This window comes from Herpailurus yagouaroundi, unplaced genomic scaffold (assembly GCF_014898765.1).
Source record: "Herpailurus yagouaroundi ecotype Mexico unplaced genomic scaffold, PumYag 184, whole genome shotgun sequence".
NCBI classification, from domain to species: domain Eukaryota; kingdom Metazoa; phylum Chordata; class Mammalia; order Carnivora; family Felidae; genus Herpailurus; species Herpailurus yagouaroundi.
Window position 1 is genome coordinate 17,710,686 of NW_024412415.1, and position 24,231 is coordinate 17,734,916.

Consider the following 24,231-nt stretch of genomic DNA (forward strand, 5'->3'; position numbering starts at 1 on the left):
TGTGCAGCCATCACCACTAATTCCAGAACATTTTCATCACCCCTCCCACCGGCCCCTGGCAATCACTAATTCACTTTCTGTCTCTACACATTTACCTATTTTGGACAATTCATATAAATGGAATTATATAGTATATGGTCTTTTGTGTCTACTGTCTTTCACTTAGCAAAATAGTCTGCAGGTTCATCCATGTTGTAATATGTATCAGTAGTTAATCTTTATGGCTGAATAATCTATTTGGATTATTTCTACCTTTTGAACGTTAGGAATACTGATATGAACATTCGTATACAGGTTTTTATATGAACATAGGTTTTCATTTCTCATGGACATATACCTAGGAGTGGAATCGCGAGGTCAAGTGGTAACGCTGTGTTTAACTTTCTGAGGAATGGCCATGTTGTTTTCCACAGCGACTGCACCATTTTACATTTGTGCCAGCATGTGTGAGGTTCCCAATTTTTCCACATTCTTGCCAACACTTGTTATTGTCTTTTTGATTATAGTCATCCTGTAATAATGGGTATGAAGTGGTATCTTGTTTTGGTAATCTTCATTTTTTGATGTCTGTATGATCATATGCTGAACTTTAAGATTTGTTTATCTTATTTATGTATATTGTAAGAATTGAGAAAACTTAAAAAGACCAACAGAATCAGCATGTACTTGAATATCTTAGTCTTGATTTACCTCGAAAAATATTTTGAATTAGTTTATTAATACTGTCCTTTATTTTTAATTATTCCAGAGGCAGCAGTTGGGGACAGCTGTGGAATTGGAAATCGCCAACATGCTTGAGGAAAATACAAATATCCTTAAATTTGGTTATCAGTTTACACAGCAGGGACCCCGAACCAGGGCAGCTAATGCTATAACAAAAAACAATGACTTAGGTAAGACATATGCATTTCAAATCAAATTTCTGAATTATATCATTAAGCTACTGTATTAGAGGAACATTTTTTTACTTAAAAAAAAAAATGTTAACAGATTACTTCGCCTTTGTTTTTTAAATCTGCACAAATTACTTGGCCTTTGTTTTTTAAATCTGCACAAGCCTTTTTATATTGATTGAAGTAGAGTTCAGTTTAAGTGCACTTGTCGTGATCATTGGGTTAGTGGGTCTGCTTACAAATATTTCACAGCTTTAAGTGAACGGTTTTCTACGAGAAACATAATAAATGCTACCTGTAACAAATATTTTGTTCTCTGTTACAAGCCACCTCCTGATTAAAGATTTCAACATGACAGGAAAGTTTTTTGCCCTTTTTATCAAACAGGCCTAGACAGAAATCCAGTTTTACATGATAAAATATGGAGTAATTCTAGTTTTGATACAAGTTTTATAGTGTGTGGCACACAAGTGTTGGCTGTCCTTACCAGTCTCCCTGACACAGCCATTACCGGGCAGGTTGTCCTCTCGCAGTGCACATCAGTCAACGTCAGACGTTGCCCTTGTTTTTTTCCTGGTTCCCACTGAAATACTGCTGAGGTTTGTGCTTCTGTTTGATGCAAGTGTTCTGGCCAAGGCTGAATTAAAGAATATGATGCTTATAATTTTGTTTCTACATGTTTCCAAAAATTGAACCTTTTGTGTTTGTCACTGAAAGATTTTTTAAAGAGGTACTTAGACAAGAGATAAAATAACATTTCCTAAACCGAATAGCACTTCAAAGTGAGGCAGTTCTTTTAAGCTTCAACCATATTTGAGTTTGCATTCTTTAAATGCAGAAAATGTTACAGCCTCCTTCCCTCAACCCAAATTACTTTGAAGAGCATTAGTCCAAACCCTTTCTGTCCTTCAATGACTTAGTTTCCCATAGAAGATTTTAGCCTCTTGCATTTTAGGAAATTGGTGTGTTTGGTATACTGTTGATTCTCAGTGTAATTTGCAAAGTCACACTAATTACATCAAGAATCAACAATATACCAAAAGATGAGAGAACACATAAAAACTATTTCCTAGGCTGCTTTCAGTTGACATTGTGCAGGTGAGTAGGTGCCGGGGGCCACGTGTAATAGAGATGAGGAGGTCATGGTGAAGGTGTGGTCTGACGTGAAGCAGAACTGAGAGAAAGCAGACAGCTTTATGTTGGTAGCTCTCTAGACCCCCACCTCATGCTGTTGCATTCTGATCCAAGCCAGATTTTTAGACATGAAATGAGAATAAGGACATTCCTGGAGTGGGGGAATTGCACGGATAAAAACCCAGATTTGGGATCAAGCAAGTTATTTATATACTGAGGACAGCTTGTAGAGTTTGAAAACTGACTCTCGTTGCAGGATGCTGCCTTGAGAATAATTCTTCAATAAGTACTTGCTGCTTAAAGCTAACAGAATAAAAAAGTGATGTCAGCAGATTAAGAGGGATGCTAGTAGAAGGCACTAAAATTACATGGGAAGAAACTTCATTTCTTTGGATTTTTTGTGGGAGGCATTTGAGAGCCATTATAGGCCACCAAATACATGATTAAAATGATACTTCAAAAAATAACTATTTACTCTTCCAGAGATAGGATATGAGGTTAGAACTTATTTGCAATTGATGGATCATAGAGTATTGAGAACCTGTATTAGTGGAGTAGGTTTTGGAAAGAAATTGCCAAAGAATTGTTAATAGGGCCAAATTTATAAGCCTCTTGTCTAGAGGCTGAGCCGAGGATCTGCTTGTAACAAGTAGGCGCCAAGGAAGAGTCGGAAATGGCTCTTGGGCCCATCTTGCACTTTATGTGCTCCTAGCACCCGCAGCTTTTTTTTAGAGCCCCGCGTTGATTGCTGCCCACAGATCAAGGCTGCCAGCATAAAGACATGTGCTCTGATATGCAATCTAATTATGTAGCTACCAGAAAGAGATGCCAAAGAACAAAACTTGAAACATACACACAATCTCTTGGGCATATTGTTTTTCTTCATCTTGCAAATCGGGCTGTATCAGATCTTTAGTGTTGATTTTGATAATCTTTTCTTCTCATTATTTTCTGTTCATCCAAATACTCTTACCTACTCCCATCTCTCGGGCTAAGAAGTGTCCTAGCTGTAGCAGCAAAGAGATTATATGGTATATGTTGCAATATTTGATTGAACTTTGAGTCTCCTATTACTGTCCTTACACTAGCTAACCACATAATTAATTTTCTTCCTTTCTTGTTTGCTCCACTTTGTCTTAGATCTTGTTTACAACATGTATTTTTTAATAACATGCATTTTATTTTATTTTACATTATTTTGAGAGAGAGCAAGCATGTGAGTGGGTGGGGGGAGGGGCAGAGAGAGAGAATCTGAAGCAGGCTCCACACTCATCAAGGAGCCACATACAGGGCTTGATCCCATGATCCTGGGATCATGACCTGAGTCAAATTCAAGAGTCAGATGCTCAACCAACTGGGTAACCCAAGAGCCCCTATAACATGCATTTTAACATCATAAATGGTCTGCCAATAACATCCAAACCCTGCTGCAATTCAAATTTTTCTTGGAAATGTTCTACCCTAAAGAGTTAATCTGATTTACCTTTCGATATTTCTGTTTTTCAGAGATCTATAAATATGAATTAGGTTTGTATTTGAGGACTCAAGTCTCTATTTGATTTTTTCCCTTAGTATTTCAGTAAACACAGGAAACCTACTTTTCATTAACATGAACTAAAATTAGAGCCCGGGGTGTACTTAATTATTTAAGTATAAAAATGTTCATGGGAACTTGATACTTTTTATCTCCTGGTTTTTACTTTCTAGCTAGCACCCAGCCAGTAGCTAGACAAGCTTTTATGCACATCACTTGCATGTCTGCCTGAGGACTCTATCCTACTGTTACTGAGTAAAGCCTAATGGTTTGGGGTCATCAGTCTGTGAAGAGGCTGGGAACTCCTGAGATATATGCGCCTTTCTGTACACCATCCACTGAATTAGTTGACCACTTTGGTGGCCAAAGTTTATTATGGTACCCTCATGTGACCTTATACCACATTACCAGGATCTGAGACTTTCATTACTTTGTATTTGTTGTTTTGTCAGAGCCTGGTTCATTTTGTAGGAGACCCTAGAAAGAAAATTTGGGAAATAGTAGCAAGTCATTTACCTTTAAAATGACAAAAATGTTTGGGGCACCTTGATGGCTAGTTGGTTAAGGCATCCAACTCTTGATCTCAACTCAGGTCATGATCTCATGGTTTGTGAGTTCGAGCCCCTCATTGGGCTCTGTGCTAATGGTGCGGAGCCTGCTTGGGATTCTGTCTCTCCTTCTCTCTGCCCTTCCTCTGCTTGTGCTCTCTATCTAAATAAACAAACAACTTAAAAAAAATGTTTTTGGTATATTCTTTCACAAACTAAGGAGATACATTGTAATGCCTAATCAGGAAAGCATGCAAATATTTGTTGCTTTTAATACTTTCTAATCCCAGCTTCCTGAATGTCATTTCAAAATTCAACACAGTAATTTATAATTCATTGTTTTAACAGAGGTGTCAATTTTTTTAAATAACAAATGGGTGCAATGACTTAAAGGTGATTGATGACCATGATTTTAGATTTCTGATGCTACTGTGTAAGCACAGGGGAGCTGAGGACACGTCTTTGTTCTCCTTTTGAAGCCCCTCAGTGCTTAACAAGTAAATGGACGTTACATGTCAGTACAACTGGATTCTGCAGCAACTTGTTTGTTACAAGCAAGTTAACCCTGTACAAAGTAACAGGGATTTCTAACATCCTCTCTTTTTTTCTCACAGTTCGCAAAAGACGAGTTGAAGGAGACCACCAGTAAATCCACCGAGATAACAATCTTTGGGAGACTTTAAAAGGTCACCAAGGGCTCATGCTGGTGATGTCAGATGTAAAATTTTCCTGGATAGAAGGGAAAAGACTGGAAATCTTTTTTTTTTTTTTAACTACATGTATCTTTTTTCTAGTTTACATTGTTATCAGTTTCAAATTGCAAAATCAATAGTAGGTGATATTTTGTACTTTATAACATTATTTCTTTCTGCTAAAATCAGTTTTAATTTAGCTTAAATGGTTTGTAAGGAGTCATGAGTTTAAAAATGCAATTGTAAAAAAAGTTTAGGAAATCATTTACATAGATAGTATGAACATTTTAAGGACCGATCTTTTTTAAATCAAAAAGGGACATTACTGCCATTAGAATTGCTATTGTACCTGTTAGGTACAAGACATTCACAGCTTTCCTTACTCCATCACATGGAGCCCTTTCCTGTTTTAGAATACATGAACTTGGCAAGAGTGTGCTTTTTGCTTCTATCAAGAAAGCAAGATACCAGAGTTTTAAAACGACTCCAAATCTGGTCATCGGCTGAGAAATAAAAGCCGGTCTGTTGGGGAGAGAAAGGGGCCTTCTGCACATTCCTGGTCACCGCACTTGTCCACTGTGTCACCAACACCAGGACTTGTTTCAACAAAGTCATCAGCTTGGCCAGGCTAGTACTTTGTTTAAAAGGACAGTTATGGCTAAATTCACTATAGTTTTTTATTTCAATAATGTGGGCATTACTAAATTTTTGTGAAAGCTCATAGTAAAAAGCATCGAAGTAGACAAGCTGTTTTCTTCCCTGTAAAAGGCATACATATAGTCAACTCTTGGTTATTTAGGATAATAAAAAAGAAGGCGGTTATTAAACACATGACATCGAAGATAACAAACATGATGGAATTTAAGTCTGAGGCACATGCCAAATAGTCACTTAAACTGATGCTTACTGTAAATTAGAAACTGGCATGTGTATAAATTGTGGCACAGTATCGTGAAAGTTTGTGTGTGCACTGCAGAATTACAACAACAATACTGAATTGGCATTCCACGAATTTTCCAACCAGTAGGGAAAACTGTTCTTCATCCATCCACTTTTTTTTTAATTTTTTTTTTCAACGTTTATTTATTTTGGGGACAGAGAGAGACAGAGCATGAACGGGGGAGGGGCAGAGAGAGAGGGAGACACAGAATCGGAAACAGGCTCCAGGCCCTGAGCCATCAGCCCAGAGCCTGACGCGGGGCTCGAACTCACGGACTGCGAGATCGTGACCTGGCTGAAGTCGGACGCTTAACCGACTGTGCCACCCAAGCGCCCCTCATCCATCTACTTTTATATTCCCTTTCATCATCTGGCTTTTTTGTCCATATTGTGTAAAAGGAATCTCTCACAAGAGAAGTTTCTTTGTACTGCTCACGGTATTCAAACGAGCACTTGCACAGTGTACCATGGTGGGATGTGGACCTGTTCAGGGCAGCGCCTGGAGCAGACGATGGCAGAGTTGGCCCAGGTACAGAGGGCAGGCAGGAAAAAATCTGAGTAATACTGACCCCCGAAATTGAGGCCTGACTGTCCTCTATCACTTACACGGAGTAAAGGGAAGAATCCCAGTTAAAAGTAGGGATAGATGTGTTGATTCTTTTAAAAAGAATTTTTGAAATTGAATTATAAAACGTCACTCAATTGGCTTGGACTGGACAGTTTACTTATTGAGCTAGGCAGCTTCTTGTGTGTGATCTGGTATTAACCCTTCTCAAGAGCAAAAGCTTCCCTCAGAAGAAGTGGGTGTCTTTGTTTTTCTGAATCAATATCCAGTGTTTTAAAGGGGCCAAAGATCGACTTTGCACTATTCCCTTTGAGTTAGAGACCACTGATTTTTTTTTTTCCAAGTTAGCAAGGGTTTCTGTGTGTGTGTGTGTGTGTGTGTGTGTGTGTGTGTCCCCTTTTCATATGCAACTTTGGAAATGTACTTGACTTTAGAGACTGCACCCTTCCAGCAGGATGGGGAGTCAGCACGGAGCAGGCACCCAGGGCTTCCTTGCTTGCTTTGTCTATAAGTCAATGAACTGATAAGTATGTTACCCCTTCTATCATCAGGTTTTTTTTAATAGACATAAGCGAGACCCTACATAGTGTGTGTATGGTACTTACGGGTAATCTTTTTTCACTGATTATTTACCTAAGTATGAAGAAGTTAAGTGTTTAGCTTATACCATTCCAGTTCTCAGCTGTGACAGTGCATTATATAATTGAAGAAAAGATTTCATCAATATCTTTAAAGCTGAACATTCATCCAACTGAATACAGAAAATCTTTTCAAGAGTTGTAACTACAAGGGAGAAAACTGGTGTTTACTTTGATCTTTAAAACTCCAGCACCTCTTAACCATTTAGTAACATTCAGTATTTCTATATATAGCTCTAAAGCGTTGTAACAGATTAGGGTTCTCACATAGTCTTGATTTTTAAACCAAAGATTTTTCTAAGACCATACATTCTGTAGGCTAACCAATTTAAACTTACCTGGTTATCTAATCAAAGAATATTCTTTGCATTTTTAAATTGCTGTGTAAAGGCTTTTAATTGCCCATTTTGAAAAATTTTATATTTGTCTGAAGATCTCATTTTTCAAGTATGTCTACATGAAATTGTATTGAAAAACATCAATATTAATAACTAATGCTGATATTATTAAAATGGATTTTGGTGCTATAAACTTGTAGCTAAATTCTAGTAGAAGTCTTAAGTATAGGTGAAATACATTCCTAAAGGTGCCCGTCATTTAAAAGACCATATATACATTTTGTGTTTTAAAAAACCCACCGATTGTTAGAGATTTCAAGGAGAATTATCTTGGTCATTAAATTGCAAATTCTTGTTATTTGAATGAAGTAACCCACATACTCGCTTTGTGTAATAGATGCACTCTGGAAAAGTTACATGTAAATAGAACTTTGTAAATGGTTTTTCCAGTGACAGTATCTGATGTATCTTCATTTAAAAAGGGGATTCCACGGTATAATAAAAATTATAAAAGAAAAAATGTTTTCATAAAATGTTAGTCATGTTCTGTTGTACATTATATTTAATCCTTGCCCTTAAAATAAGATGAAAAGAGGGGCACCTGGGTGGCTTAGTCAGTTAAGCGTCCGACTTCAGCTCAGGTCATGGTCTCACGGTGCGTGAGTTCAAGCCCCGTGTCAGCTCTGTGCTGACAGCTCAGAGCCTGGAGCCTGCTTCGGATTCTTTGTCTCCTTCTCTCTCTGCCCCTCTCTTGCTCGCTGTCGCTCGCTCGCTCTCTCTCTCAAAAATAAAAACACTAAAAAAAAATAAATAAGATGAAAAGATTCACAAGGTTTCATAAAATCTTCTCTATTTTTGGCTCTGTGTTCCCAGGGCGTGCAGGTCTCACTTTCCCCTTGGAGTGAGGAGCCACAGCACCTCCCACACGTCTGAGGACTGTGCTTTCTCTGGAATCACAGTAGCTTCCACCCTCTGCAGGTTTAGTCCTGTGCTCGTGCTCTTCCATGACAGTGCCACTTCACTTAAAAAATTTTTTTTCTAGTATTATTGAGATATGATTAACATATAACTTTGTATTACTTTAAGATACACAACATGATTTATGTATATATTGCAAAATATGTACCCCAAATTTAGTTAACATCCATCACCTCATATCGTTTTAAAGAAATTATTTTTCCTTGTGATGTGAACTATTAAGATCTAGTCTCTTAGCAACTTTCAGATACGCAGTACAGTACTGTCACCTGCAGGCACCATGCTGCACATTCCATCCTCCAGACCTACTCATCTTATAACTGGGACTTTGTAGCTTTCACCACCTTCACCCATCCTCCACCCCCTACCCCCATGCCCTGGCAACCACCAGGCGATTGTTTCTCTGAGTTCAGTTTTTTTAGATAGTCCTATAAATGAGATCATACGGTATTTTCTCTGCCTTAGTTAGCATAATGCCCTTAATACTATTCAAAAGCGAAGTGGCTGCAACTAAAGACCTGGCACCCACGAGAACCAGACATGTGGACCTACCGGAACAACTGTTGCTCTCAAAGCTGTGAGCTCTTGGGTCTAACCATCTTTAGAAGCGCCTTCTATCAGCTCTCACTGAGCATTCATGTTTTTTGGTCATTCTCACCACAAGACAGACTTACCAAAGAAACATTATTTTTAAATTGAGAAAATGTATTGATAAGCAACGATTTTTATATTCTTATACCTTTTTAATTTGGTCTTATATAATTCTGCATAATTCCACTTAAGTCTGATACTCTAATTTACCCACCTCTGGGCCCAGCCAGGAGGATGAGGTGGGGCAGAGCAGCCGAAATGCACAAAAACCTAAGACCCAGAGCAAACAGTTACCAAAACAAGTTTCTTCCTTGGGAAAAATGGATCTTCTAAAGTCACAGGCTTGCTTTTGAACATTTTTTATTCACAACTAGGATTATGCAAAAGCAACTCGATTTATCATTTCAATCAAAACAAGTCATTTAATCATTGCTTTAAAACAAACTGTTGATGGGGCACCTGGGTGACTCAGTAAATATTTATCAGTAAATATACTGATAAATATTACAAAATATTATTAAACTTGGTTAATAGTCAAGTTTCTTTTGAAAATTGTGTACTGTAGGCATTTAGAACTTAGACTTCATACTGAAATAATTTGAATAAAGTTTATCAAATATTCTATACACTTGGACTGTGTGAAAAAAATCCCTTCAGTTCCTATGTTCTAAAGTTCATTTCTTACATGCCTTTTCAGAAACAAGCTTATTATTTTCCCAGTTATTCTATCCCACTCTATTATATTAAACCATAAACTGTCAATACTTGACCATTTCTACCCATAAAAATAGTAATTTCATGTGCTTGAAATACCATCAGTTCTCAGTCTGGTCTGTCCATAAAAGTGAATTGAGTTGACAAATGTGAAGAAACAGGGTCCTATGATACATCGCATTTTGGACCTGATGGGAGCCAATTCTAATAAACTACAAATTATTTTTACAGCAAAGACCTTAATTACCAGTCACCCAAATCTACCAAGCAAAAGAGGAAATCAGTGAAATGTGTTGTAAAGGGTTTGAGGAATCTTTTAGGGGTAAGTGGCAAATTAACATTTTCAGAGCTCTGGAACCTTTGCGAACGAGCACCGTCCCCTTACATCTTTAATATTGGCTGGCCTTGGGAGAATGGCCTTTGGGCTCATTTTCTCCTGCAGGAGGTCTTGCTGCCTGTCCTCTCGGCCAGGTAAGGAGGCTCGGGCACTTGCCCTGGCAGGTGACTCAGCTCCCGTGAGTCTGAGTGGCCATGGAGAGACAGTGCCCTTAGGCCTAGCACAGTGGCCTCTGCTCTTTTAGGGACCAAATAGTGAGGGCGGCCGACCACTCGTGGGTCCAAAATCACCAAACATCTTTTGTCCTTCAAATGTGAAGCTTTCCTTTATATCTGCAAGGGTTGAGGGCCTAGAGATCCCAGCCCTGGGCCTGTTTGCAGACTTAGCAGAGCCTCGGGGCCAACCCTTGCTAGAAGTAGCTGGCCTTAGGATTAAACCGTGCTGGTGCTTAGTGTTCTGAATGAGTCTCTAATACGTTTTTTAAAATACATCCAATTAGTATCAACTTGCAGAGGTAGAGAAATAAAAACTATGTAAATCATGAAGGATTTACATGGTTAAGTCCAAATCCCACTGAGTTGAGGAGACGGACTTCAGAAAGTCAAGTAACTTGCCCAAGACCTTTGGCTTGTTCATTCAGTAAATACTTATCAGGTACCCATTATATTCCAGCTGGTGTGCCAGTCACAAAGCCAGGAATCAAATGTAGTATTTTGTTTCCCACTGCTCTTTTCTCTAAATTTTATGGTGACTGTTTATCTCAGGTATTTTGGGTGTCTTTCTCCAGAAGGCCACTAATGTATCTGCTTAACCTTGTGATTGCTCCATATAAAAGCTCATGACCCTTCTCTCAAAAATGTTTATTTTTTTACTTGGGAGGAAAAAGCTTTGGATAGAGGTCTCAAAGTTCTTTCGACCCCACCTTTCAGGTCCAAATGGAAATAAGAGTACCCACCTTTCACGTTGTTCTGAGGACTAGAACTGGTAGGACCAGTTCAGCACTAGGCAAAGCACCCAGTGTCCAATGAGCCCTCCGATGCTGTACCTGCTCTGACAAGATCCAGGGCGAGGTGGTCAGTGGTGGTGCCATGCCGGTGGAGATGACAAAGCACAGAAGATGCCTGAACACAGCTAGGCAGGACAGGAGGACATATGGGAAGATGCGATACCTGACCTGAACCTAAGCCCACCTTTGGGCCCAGCCAGGAGGATGAGGTGGGGCAGAGCAGCCGAAATGCACAAAAACCTAAGACCCAGAGCAAACAGTTACCAAAACAAGTTTCTTCCTTGGGAAAAATGGATCTTCTAAAGTCACAGGCTTGCTTTTGAACATTTTTTATTCACAACTAGGATTATGCAAAAGCAACTCGATTTATCATTTCAATCAAAACAAGTCATTTAATCATTGCTTTAAAACAAACTGTTGATGGGGCACCTGGGTGGCTCAGTGAAGCGTCCGACCTCAGCTTGTTGTGATTTTGTGGTTCATGAGTTTGAGCTCCCCGTTAGGCTCTGTGCGGACAGCTTGGAGCCTGGAGCCTGCCTCCTGCTTCGGAGTCTGTGTCTCCCTCTCTCTCTGCCCCTCCCTTGCTCATGCTCTGTCTCTCCCAAAAATAAACATTAAAAAAATTATTAAAAAAATAAACTGTGGAAAATAATATGCAGCTGACAATGTTGGGGTTAGGGGTGCCCAAACCCTGCACAGTCGAAAATCCCGATACAACTTTTGACCCACAGAAACTTAACTACTAATAGCCTACTCTTTACCAGAAGCCTTATTGATAACAGTTAATACATATCTTGCATGCTTAATGTATTATATACTATGCTCATAATAAAGTAAGCTAAAGAAAATGCTATTAAAGAAAGCTACAAGGAAGAGAAAATACATTATATCAAAAAACCGTGTGTAAATGGACCAGCGCAGTTCAGATCTGTGTTCAAGGGTCAACTGTACACAATGAGCACACACTTCATACTTGAGTCATGTTCTTCCTCTTTAACCTCTGCTCTTCTTTTTCTGGAGGGCTCACCTCCTAAACAGATACGAGATAAGATGTAAAGTTCAGTATCAACCATTTCTAGAAATTTTGTCCAAAGTAGTTCTCAGCTATCGTCAACAAAATACTAGCAAACTGGATTCAGCAAACTGAATCCAACAATACATTTAAAAAATAGGGACACCTGGGTGGCTCGGTCGGTTAAGCATCTGACTTCAGCTCAGATCATGATCTCGCAGTCTGTGAGTTCGAGCCCACGTTGGGCTGTGTGCTGACAGCTCAGAGTCCAGAGCTTGCTTCGGATTCTGTGTCTCCCTCTCTGTCCTTCCCCAGCTCACATTCTGTCTCTCAAAAATAAACAAACATTGGAGCGCCTGGGTGGCTCAGTCAGTTAAATGCCTGACTTCAGCTCAGGTCCCCAAATCAGGCTCTGTGCTAATAGCTCAGAGCCTAGAGCCTGCTTCACATTCTGTGTCTCCCTCTCTCTCTGTTCCTCCCCTGCTCACACTCTGTCTCTCTCTCTCTCTCAAAAATAAAGATTAAAATAAATATTTAAAAAATTTTTAATAAAAAAATAAAATCATTCACTAAACCATGACCAAGTGGGATTTATTCCTGGGTTGCAAGGGTGGTATGCTGCAGTATTTGCAATTTAATATAGCACATCAATAAGAGAAAGGATAAGAATCATATGATCATTTCAATAGATGCAGAAAAAGCATCTGACAAAGTACAACATCCATTCATGGTAAAAGCCTTCAATAAAATGGGTTTAGAGGGAACATACCTCAACATAATAAAGGCCATCTATGAAAAACCTACAGCTAACATCATCCTTAATGGGGAAAAACAGCACCTTTCCTCTAAGGTCAGGAACAAGACAAATATGTCCACTCTCACCACTTTTATTTAACACAGTACTCTATGTCCTAGCCATAGTAATTAGACAACATAAAGAAATAAAAGGCAACCAAATCAGGAACAGGTGAATGTTTCACTATTTGCAGATGACACAAAATTGTACATAGAAAACCCAAGGGACGTCTGGGTGGCTTTGTCGTTTGATTGTCCAACTTCGTCTCAGGTCATGATCTCACAGATTGTGAGTCTGAGCCCCGCAACGGGCTCACTGCTGTCAGCGCAGAGCCCGCTTTGGATCCTCTGTCCCCCTCTTTTGCTGCCCCTCCCCAATTTACACTCTCTCTCAAAACTAAATAAACATTACAAAACCTGAAAGACTCCACCAAAAAACTACTAGAACTGATACATGAGTTCAGCAATGTCACAGGATACAAAATCAATGTACAGAAGTCTGTTGCGTTTCTAAACAGCAATAATGAAGCCGGAGAAAGATTAAAACAACCCCATTTACAATTGTACTCAAAATAATGGGATACCTAAGAATAAACCTGACCAAAGAGGTGAATGACCTGTACTCTAAAAACTATAAAACACGGACGAAAGAAAGAGAACACAAAGGGAAAGACATTTCATGCTCCTATACTGGAAGAAGAAATACTGTTAAGATGTCTATACCACCCAAAGCAATCTAAATCTTTAATGCAATCTCTATCAAAATACCAACAGCATTTTTCACAGAACCAGAACAATCATAAAAGTGTATGGAGCCACAAAGGACCCAGAAGCCAAAGCAATCTTGAAAAAGAAAAACAAATCTGGAGGTATCATAATTCCAGACTTCAAGTTATATAGCTGTAGTAATCAAAACAGTATGTACTGGCACAAAAATAGACACACAGATCAAAAGAACAGAATAGAAAACCCAGAGATAAACCCCTAAGTATACGGTCACTTAATCTTCAATAAGGCAGGAAAAAATACCCAGTGGAAAAAAGTCTCTTCAAAAAATGGTGTTGGGAAAACTGAATAGCCACATGCAAAAGAATGAAATTGGACCACCTTCTCACACCATACACAAAAGTGAATTCAAAACGGATTAAAGACCTAAATATGAGACCTGAAACCATAAAAATCCTGGAAGACAGCACAGGCAGTAATTTCTCTGACATCCATCACAGCAACTTTTTTCTAGATAGGTCCTCTGAGGCCAGAGAAACAACAGCAAAAATAAACTATTGGGTCTACATCAAAATAAAAAAAGCTGCACAATGAAGGAAACAACAAAACAAAAAGGCAAACTACAGAATGGGAGATGATATGTGCAAATAACACATCTGATAAAGAGTATCCAAAATATGTAAAGAATTTATAAAATTGAATACCAAAAAATCCAATTAAAAATGGGCAGAGGACATGAACAGACTTTTCTCCAAAGGAGACCTACAGATGGCCAACAGACATGAGAAGATACTCATCATCATTAATCATCAGGGAAATGCAAATCAAAAGGACTATGAGATATCACCTCATACCTGTAGAATGACTAAAATCAGAAACATAAAAAACAAGTTCTGGCAAGGATGTGGACAAAAAGGAACCCTCTTGCACTGTGGATGGGATTGCAAACTGGTGCAGCCACTGTGGAAAACAATACAGAGGTTCCTCAAAAAGTTAAGAACAGAATTACCCTATGATCCAGCAATTGCACTACTGGGTATTTACCCCAAGAATACAAAAACAGTAATTCAAAGGGATACATGCACCCTGATGTTTATAGCAGTATTACGTACAATAGCCAAGATAGGGAAGCAGCCCCCCAAGTGTCCATCACTAGAAGAATGGATAAAGAAGATGTGGTATATACAATGGAATATTATTCAGCATAAAAATGAATGAAATCTTGCCATTTGCAGTGTCATGGACGGAGCTAGAGAGTATAATGCTAAGTGAAACAAATCAGAGAGAGATAAACACCATATTTCACTCGTGTAAAACTTAAACAAATGAACAAAGGGGGTGGGGGGGGGGAAGAAACCAAGAAACAGATTCTTAACTCTAGAGAACAAACTGAGGGGAGGTGGGGAGGTGGGTGATGGGGATTAAGGAGGGCACTCACTGTGATGAGCCCTGGGTATCACACGGAAGTGTTGAATCACTGTATTGTACATCTGAAACTAACGTAACACTGTATGTTAACTAACTGGAATTAAAATAAAAATTTCCCAAAAAAGTCTTGAGCTGATGGGGGAGCCATTCCTTCATATTAGAAGGTGACCGCCCAGCAGCGACCCATCTCCACAGACACTGTCTCCAGCTGGTCAGGCCATACGAACCCCGGGCTGCCCCCGGGCAGTGGTCAGGGCAGGAGGGACACTCCCTCCTCACTCTGTACTGACATTCCAATCATACTACTTGAAATATGTTTTCCTGCTTCCTCAATATTTCACTTTCCCTATCTAAAAGTATTTTAAAGCCTATGGATTTTTAAAAATGACTGCTTGCATTTTATGTGCTTTCTCAGTATGCTTTTAAAATTTTAAATCTATTTTTTACATGAAAAACGAATGCTTCCCTTGGACAGGTGACCAGCGCTTAACTGACATGCTCAACATTTGTGTTACTGAAATGTTTACTCCCACCTGTGACTCCAGACCCGGAGTGAAGCATGTTAAGTGTTCAGAAAACAGTGAATTAATTAATATGACATATGGGCAGGGGCACCTGACTGGCTCAGTCGGTTAAGCGTCCGACTTCAGCTCAGGTCATGATCTCACCGTTCATGAGTTTAAGGCCCACATTGGGCTTTGTGCTGACAGCTCAGAGCCTGGAGCCTGCTTCAGATTCTGTGTCTCCCTCGCTTTCTGCCCCTCCCCCACTCACGTTCTGTCTCTCCTTCAAAAATAAACATTAAAAAAAAATTTTTTTAATATGGCATATGGGCAATAATTCCCATTTTGCCCTTATATATTTACTTGGTAAATATGATTCCCTTGTATATTTAAGACTGAAATTTTGTTTGCACTTAGAAAAGGAAATAATTAAAGGGAAAATATTTTAATAACATGGAAATGGAATAACCCTCAACTACTCATACACCCAAACAATAAGAACGCCCAGTTACCACGATGAACATGATGGATGTCTTGCTCCACCACACAGAGCTATCGGTCCCTCTCCCATTGAGTGTGGTGGCGACTCAGGGCCCCACACATTTCCTCACAGGCCTTTCTACCTACCTAGAACGCCCACCTGGTCAGTGTGTCCCATAAGCTAACAGTTTCTTCACCACCAGTGAGGGATCTTCTTCTCTGAGCAGTCTTCCAACATGCACCTGATCACAGGGGTCAGACCCTCTGGGTCACTCCTGGTCCTGTCACTACATTAATCTCCCAGAGTCTCAGTGAAGTATACAAACATCTGTCTGTGCCCCAGGGCTGTGAGCAAATTTTTAGTCCAGGAGTTGGCTCCTGGGTTCAGGACAAACCCCCTTAGAATTGAACAAATTTGGTTCTATCTCATCACTGGTGACCTTCCTTGCTCTCAGTAATCTTTGAGCCTTTTCTTCTTCTGATCCCCATCACTGTCTGAAAAATAGATTCTAGCTCATTCCTCTGAAAGTAAAGGAACTCGAACTCCAGACGTGGGAATGAACTTCAAAGATGAAGACCTGTTTATTCCTGAGCTTTTCTTCTGAATATTGTTGCTTCCCACTTACATTTTCCCTTGAAGAGCCAACATTTTTAAAATTTTGATGAGAAAAAGTGTATATAACTTGCAGACATGCTGAAATGACAGATATGAGAAGTTTTGTTCTCAGATTCATCACTTTTAAACACCCAAGAGGTTTTATGATCACATTAAGAAACTACAATGTTTAAATAATGGGTCGGGGCGCCTGGGTGGCGCAGTCGGTTAAGCGTCCGACTTCAGCCAGGTCACGATCTCGCGGTCCGTGAGTTCCAGCCCCGCCTCGGGCTCTGGGCTGATGGCTCAGAGCCTGGAGCCTGTTTCCGATTCTGTGTCTCCCTCTCTCTCTGCCCCTCCCCCGTTCATGCTCTGTCTCTGTCCCAAAAAATAAATTAAAAAACGTTGAAAAAAAAATTTTTTTTAAAAAAATAAATAATGGGTCAATTATACAAGCAGCAAACTCTTTATTACACATTTTCCCTCCATAAGAACAAGAATTATTTAATTGATTTTTTTTATTTTGGGGGTGCCTTACCTTCCCAGCTAAGCTTTTCTGTGGGAAAGTGACCCTAACAAACACAAAATAAAAACAAAAGGCCTTTGTACCGTTGTCCTAAGTAAGTAACAGCAGGAGAGAGAGTAAAAGGCCATCAGTCTCTGTGGCCCTCAGATGAGGAAATGTTACCTCCATGCCCAGCTTACCTCAAAGGTCCCCTTGGTTATGGTTTTTCACAGCTTTGATGCCTTCCTCTTCTTCATGGACACTATTGGGGTCCTGGTAGGGGACACCCAGCCCCTGCTGGTTCTGCCCCTCCCACAGATGGACTGTCTGCTGAGTAGAAGCCCTCAAACGTTCCTTTTTCTGTAAAGAAGCAAATCAACCATTTAACTTAAAAATATGAACTACCTCTGTGCTCACTTGAACCTACATTTACTATAATTCTTGTCTTTAGAATATAGTTGTCTCCATTCCACACCTGTTACCACACAGCGATCACTCTCTTTAGTTCTAAGGCGTGAAGGTAACACAGGGTGAAGAGGCCGAGGGCTCTCTCGCACCAGCGGCCGATCAGAACTGGCACCGGCACGGCCCTGGGAGCTGCAGCGTCCCCTTGTGCTGCCCGTCAGTCAGAGTCTGGAGAGCAGCAACCAGCCTGAAGAACCTCATCCTTGCCCAGTGGACGCCTGAGGGCGGCCGTTTCTGTTAATCCCTGAGACAGACAACCCAACTTGCTCAGGCTCCATCAAACTACAATGGTGCTCACATATTCCTGTCAGGGCCCCTCACCCCAGAGAGCTCCCCGTCGCTCCTGATGACAGGATGGGGAGGTGCTGGCAGGGGAGGGTCCCTGAGCCCCACAGTAGAACTTTCACACCCTTCGCACCCTTCTCTGCCTGGCGATCCACACACTGGTGTTCACAAGACAGAGCCTAGTTGAGTGAGTCAGGAATGTCCTTTTGACCTTCCCAGCACTTCATATCTCACAAAGTTTTATGATAACCTGTCATAAAACCTGTCAGATTTCTCCCTGAAATCCCATGAACTGGAGAGAGAACACCTGAGTGTCTGATTTGCTACATCTCACCAGAAGCCACTGATATTACTAGGGTTAACCACACACTTAGGTTTAAGTTGGCTCCCTGATAACTATAAGAAATAAAATGGTTGTGGCAATACAAAATTGTGAATTAATATTCTGGAGAGTAAGCCTGTAATACCCCCCCAAAAAATCCCAGCATAGAGCTTAGCAAACGTACCTTAATCATTTCAGTGCGCCGGCACTCAGGATCACAACCAGCCATTGGTAAGATTCTAATCTTCTGCATCCTTGAGCATCTATTAGCAAGCAGCAGGGTCATCTTTCTATGTGTGACACTGTCTGTAGAGTGAGGTCTGCTGGGAGATGGACAAGAATGCCCCACTGTTGACTAAGAACATCGCAGGTGATCAAACCGAGAGCACAAACAGCTGTGACGATGACCCCTTCCCCTTTAGCAGATGAAGGACACTGGGCCTCGGGTCCTGGCGCTCTGAGGCTTCCTCCTTCTCTTGTTCCTCCCTCCGTCCCTTCTCCCCGGGGGGATGCCGAGGGGCTGAAGCACCGAGTGGAGAAAAAAGGAGAGCAGGCGGCAGGGTCAAGGGCTTTTACAAAGAAATCCCTGACGACAAGCAGAAAGAGAAGGGATATGAAATCTCAGGTCTGTGAGGGTGGTGCAGAGGCCACAAGTCCTGACTCAAGAACTAAAAGTCCCTTTATCTGAAATACAATTAGAAGGAAGGGCAAGGCAAGGAGGCCTCACGATAGCCCAGAGGACAGGAACAGCTGGTGCAGAAAACATTCCTGGCTCAAGGGAGGCAGATTGGTGGTACATCAGAAAGAAAGAATGATCCTAACTTAGGAGAGTCTCTGAGGCTGTCGAGAGATGGGACATAAGGAGCGTGGAACACAGGGCACAACGGGGAAAAAAGCACGCTGTAGAATTGTCTTTTAGACCACTGGAGAAAAGCTCATTAAGAGGTTGGATCCGAACAACGTTTATTATGCCAGGACTCCACACTGCATGCCATCTAATGTATCATTTGACTTAACTGACACACCATTCTGTGAAGTAGATATTATCTCCAATTTACAGATAAGGACACTAAAAATTAGTGAGATTGACACTCTTCTTCAAGCTTGCACAGAAGTCAGACACTGTTAATGTCTAAACCTCAGTGCTGTTAATCTTTAAAACAGAGCAAAAGATTTGAGTATAATTTACATATCATAAAATTCACTCATTTTAATACACAAGTAAATAACTTTTTAGAAAAAAATTGTTAATGTTTGTTTTTGAGAGAGAGCGGAAGCGTGCGCGCGCGAGAGACAGAGACAGAGAGAAAGAGAGAGACAGCGCGAGCGAGCGGGGGAGGGGCAGAGAGAGAGGGAGACACAATCTGAAGCAGGCTCCAGCCTCTAAGCTGAGCCCAATGGGAGACGGGGCGGGGCGCTGGAAGCCATGAACCCCGAACCCCGAGATCATGACCTGAGCCGAAGTCGGTGCTTAACCAACTGAGGCACCCAGGCACCGCGTAAACGACTTTTTAAATTACAAGTGGTAGAGGGGCGCCTGGGTGGCTCAGTCGGTTAAGCGGCTGATTTCGGCTCAGGTCATGATTTCGCGGTCCGCGAGTTCGAGCCCCGCGTCAGGTTCTGTGCTGACAGCTCAGAGCCTGGAGCCTGTTTCAGATTCTGTGTCTCCCTCTCTCTCTGACCCTCCCCTGTTCATGCTCTGTCTCTCTCTGTCTCAAAAATAAATAAACGTTAAAAAAAAATTTTTTTTTTTAATAAATTACAACTGGTGTAACCATTACAACAATCCGATTTTAGGACATTTCCGTGACCCCAAGAAAGAAATCCTGTGAGCACTGTTCATCTGTTAAGTGCCCCACTTCAAGGAGAGCTGCAAGACGGACAACAGCGCTATGACCTTCAGAGGCAAGGTGCGCGAAGGAGCGGAGGAGGAAAAGCGCCCAACAAGGCAGCGCAGCACAGGGGTGTAGCGCCTATCCGCTTGGGGTCAGGCGGCAGCCTGTCCAGCCCCTCCCCCGCCTCTGCCGCGTGCACACGCCAACGACACGCTCACAATCCGCCCGCCTCCCAGCTGTGTTCCTCTCACGGGAAAGGGCACTGACCGGCGGAGCTGCGCAGACCAGTCCTCTAGGCCTCCTACCGGGTGCACTGACCAAGGTGAATTCATTCACTGGTCTCCCGGCTTACATACTGGTCTCGTGGTGGTTTCGATAGCATGAACTGGCTCCCTGAGAAACAGCAACTTGTAGCAAAAGTGAAAAACAGCATGGGAACCGAGCACGTCCCCTGGTGAGCTGCACCCTGAAATTATGTCAGTCAGGGCTGAGTCAGGCCTTCTGCACGGCCTCTCGGCCTGGCTGCTCTTTAACAGCCAGTACCAACACATCAGTATGAAGGTTACCTGAAGGTGAGCTTGGCTTGGAAGACGGCTTGTCCCTGTAGACCTGTGTCTTCTCGAACGAACAGGTGGTTGTAATTGCCCTGCAGGGGGGCCTTGTAGACATCAAACACTTCATTGCCCAGATGCAGGGAAAGGCTGGAAAGGAGACACCGGTCAGTGCTGGGGTGGACATGTTAACGAATCCTACAATTCCCATTCTCCCCTATAGGCTTTACTTAAAATGCTGTGCAACTGTGCACTGAGCTCCTGAGAAAAACAGAGATGCCGTAAATAACTCATGCCCTTTTATTTTTTTTTAATTTTTTTTAATGTTTTTATTTATTTTTGAGACAGAGAGAGAGCATGAGCAGGGGAGGGGCAGAGAGAGAGGGAGACACAGAATCTGAAGCAGGCTCCAGGCTCTGAGCTGTCAGCACAGAGCCCAACACGGGGCTCGAACTCACGGACTATGAGATCATGACCTGAGACAAAGCCGGATGCATAACCGACTGAGCCACCCAGGCGCCCCAACTTATGCCTTTTTAAAGCAAAAGGTGGTAAAACTCCTTTCTCCTTCCCATTTGAGACATAATAGTTTTGTCACTTTCCCAATCTCTACCATTTCATTAGTGAAACAGAAACATTTTTCCCAAAATACCAATTTATACTGTCCAGTAGCACCTGGCGCATGGGAGCGAGCATTGGGCGCTTACTCGGATAAGGCAGATACCATGAATCTGATCACATCTTGGGCCCATTTCTAAAGTGTCCTCCCAGAGGCCTAGATTTTGTTAATTCTTTAGTGAAAGAGGACCCCAAAGTAAGGTCCCACATGGAGAACTCCACGCCTCCCAGGCCTCCCTCCGGGTCTGTCAATGCTCTTCAGGCGTTATGGGCTCACCTTCCATCTGACCACTTGACTATCCGAGTATTGCTTTCTTTAATTTCATTTCCTTCCTCATCCCGGCGTTTCCTCCATCTTATAGTATTTTCCACCTGGTTCAAAATACAAGGGCATTACAAAATGAGTGTAACTAAACTGCATGTTCTTCATTTCCTCAAGTGACTTATAATCATGTGCCAAGAATTCGTATGTAGTGATAGAAGAAGCTTCCAAAATAGCTGATGAAGAAACACTGAAACACTCCTACTACAAATACCTAAGGATATTGGTTAAACTAACCATTTTGTTTAAATCTTTCCTAAGCTTGGGGCTCCCAGGTGGCTCAGTTGGTTAAGAGTCAGACTTCAGCTCAGGTCATGATCTTCTGGTTTGTGGGTTCAAGCCCCATGTTGGGCTCTGTGCAGACAAGCTCAGAGCCTGGAGCCGGCTTCAGATTCTGTGTCTCCCTCTCTCTCTGCCCTCCCCTGCTTGTGCTCTCTCTCTCTGTCTCTCGAAAATAAAAATAAAAAAAAATTTTTAATCTTTCCTAAGCTCTAGTTTATAACAGTGGAGGTAAAAGCCAAGGACAATGCAGGACGGAGGTATTACCAGACACACCAAAAGTTCAAAGAAAGGATGAGGCTTTGAGTCTACATGAGATGGGCAGTTAACATAGAGATCTCTGCCTACTGTTAAGTCCACTTGAAGGGCTATGAACCCAGTGAAGGGAGGACTAGTAAGCCTGGCCTAGTAAGACAAGGAAGCTCTGGGCATTATGTTAAAAAAAAAAAAGTAAATAAAAGAATATACACTTAAGATACTCTTAACAATTAAAACTGGAGACTTGTGCTTTGCCCTGTTTGTTTTTTGTTTTTTGGGTTTTTAGTTCAAATTTGTCCTACCCATATAGTAGGGAACCCCAAATCATGAAGGTAGCATAAAAATTGGTTCTGCCTCTGGCAATAGCTCATGACACCCTGTGTACGCAGTAGAGTGTACAGCCATCCCAGGCCTTCTCGAGAGGAAACATCTCAAGACAAGGCATCTCTTTGAACATAGTCTGAATTTCCAGAAAGAGCCTGAGAGATTTCTATTGTGGGAAGTCTACTGTAACATGTAGAGGCAGTTCCATATACCTATGTTTATATGAAATGAAGTTACTAGGGGTGCCTGGGTGGCTCAGTCAGTTGAGCATCTGACTTCAGCTCAGGTCATGATCTCACAGCTCGTGAGTTCAAGCCCCGCATCGGGCTCTGTGCTGACAGCTCAGAGCCTGGAGCCTGCTTCGGATTCTGTACCTCCCCCTCTCTCTCTGCCCCAGCCCACTTGCATTCTGTCTCTGTCTCTCTCAAAAATAAATAAACATTTTTAAAAAATGAACTAACAATTTTCAAGAATTTTTATCTTTACTTCCATTGAAAAATTACAACTGCAAAAAAAAAAAAAAAAAAAAAAGGTTAGAAAAGTGACAATTACAGGGACTATGAGGCTATGTAACTTCTCCCCTAGAAACATTCTGAAGAGACATTTCAGACCTTGGTCTGAACGGTTGTTTGTTGACTGAAGAGTAAACATAAAACATCATTTCATAATCTCAAGTCTCAAATCATTATCTCTGTTTTATGAAAAACTTAAAAAAAAAAAAGGAAACAAGTACAGAATGGTACCTTCAATTTTAACATGGTTCTATCTTCCTCATCAAGCACTTTCACACCTTCAAATTCGTCTTCATAATACTGAGGATCAAAAGGTCTAAAAATGGTTTTTTAATCTCAGGTTAGCCATATCTAGTAATGAATATTGTTAATGCTATAAAATAATAATAATCTTTACAACATGCACCAAGGTGTTTTTAAAAAGTCACAGTAGACAAGTCACTTCATGTAAAACTTCAAGCAAGTATGCAAATTAGTGTACTTTCTTGAAATTTGATTTTAACACATCTGAAATAAAATCCAAATGTGACTAATAATTCGAAGTCTTATTTGAAGAATTACATTTTCTGAAATATAAATAACATATGGTCCATCTTTCACCATTTTTAAAGAAAAGTATCATGTTTAATTGCATAAGAGCTTACACTCACGATGCTTCATGAAAAATACCCAATACTATTGTCCAAGATCATGGTCTTTTCTAGTCACAGTGGCTTTCGCACTGAACATTTATGATTTCTCTAGCAAACTTTCTCAACCTCATTTTTCAGCTTTACACTAGTGAAAAACACCTGCATCATCCTTTCAGATGAGGAATCTCTAATCTTTATGATTAGCCAACTCATAAGAAAAAACATTTATATTCCACTTATTTTCATTTAATATCTTGAAAAAAAACTTTAATCAGTCCTCTTACTTGGATTCTATGCTGAGAAATCTGGGTAGTTTAACAAAGTACAATTCATTTCCCAAATCAGAGTTGACATTGGGGATTTCTATTTCTATTCTGCCTTCAGAAATCGGCTCTTCCTCCTGTTGGTCCTGAGACACTCCACGTTCTTCCTAAGAGGAGAATCAGAATGTGAGAGCCTGAAGTGAAATCAGAAATGCTCTAGCTGAGGGCACCTGAATGGCTCAGTTGGTTAAGCATCCAGTTTCAGCTCAGGTCATGATCTCATGGTGTGTGAGTTCAAGCCCCGTGTTGGGTTCTGTGCTGACAGCTCAGAGCCTGAAGCCTGCTTGGATTCTGTCTCCCTCTCTCTCTGCCCCTCCCCCTCTTGTGCATGTGCGCGTGTGCGCGCGTGCTCTCTCTCTCTCTCTCTGTCTCTCTCAAAAATAAATGTTAAAAGAATTTTATAAAAAAAATAGAAAGAAATGCTCCGGCTCTCCCATACTAGGCAGATGAAGGTGTGACAGGAAGTAAATTCAGGCACCACTTTAGGAATAAAGTAGTCAGTAACCCCTCCAGGTCTCTCCCTAAAATTTCATCCTCTCCGCCAACAATACCAC

The 24,231-nt window shown here is 41.1% G+C and overlaps 1 protein-coding gene and 3 long non-coding RNA genes across 5 annotated transcripts in view; 1 reads left to right on the forward strand and 3 right to left on the reverse strand.

Moving 5' to 3' along the window:
* TMOD3 (tropomodulin 3) overlaps positions 1-5,858 on the forward strand; it is an 81,019-nt gene extending 75,161 nt beyond the window's left edge. Inside the window, exons 9-10 of the mRNA XM_040492700.1 lie at positions 749-893; positions 4,724-5,858. Coding sequence (XP_040348634.1) covers positions 749-893; positions 4,724-4,758 — 180 coding nt within the window. The 3' untranslated portion in view covers positions 4,759-5,858. The remainder of the gene's footprint in view (positions 1-748; positions 894-4,723) is intronic.
* Positions 5,859-9,193: 3,335 nt separating this feature from the next.
* Positions 9,194-11,386, reverse strand: LOC121041709 (uncharacterized). Its single transcript, XR_005795821.1, has 2 exons — positions 11,337-11,386; positions 9,194-9,309 (listed from the first exon to the last, which is right to left on the reverse strand). It is a non-coding gene; the product is annotated as an uncharacterized LOC121041709 (long non-coding RNA).
* Positions 11,387-11,468: 82 nt separating this feature from the next.
* LOC121041710 (uncharacterized) lies at positions 11,469-20,547 on the reverse strand. Of its 2 annotated transcripts, XR_005795823.1 has the most exons (4): positions 20,425-20,547; positions 18,208-18,343; positions 17,152-17,311; positions 11,469-11,937 (listed from the first exon to the last, which is right to left on the reverse strand). It is a non-coding gene; the product is annotated as an uncharacterized LOC121041710 (long non-coding RNA). The 2 variants fall into 2 exon arrangements; XR_005795822.1 differs by having other exon boundaries at positions 17,152-18,343.
* A 768-nt stretch (positions 20,548-21,315) lies between these two features.
* On the reverse strand, positions 21,316-23,869 carry LOC121041711 (uncharacterized). Its single transcript, XR_005795824.1, has 3 exons — positions 23,639-23,869; positions 22,954-23,038; positions 21,316-21,399 (listed from the first exon to the last, which is right to left on the reverse strand). It is a non-coding gene; the product is annotated as an uncharacterized LOC121041711 (long non-coding RNA).
* Positions 23,870-24,231: the final 362 nt, after the last annotated feature.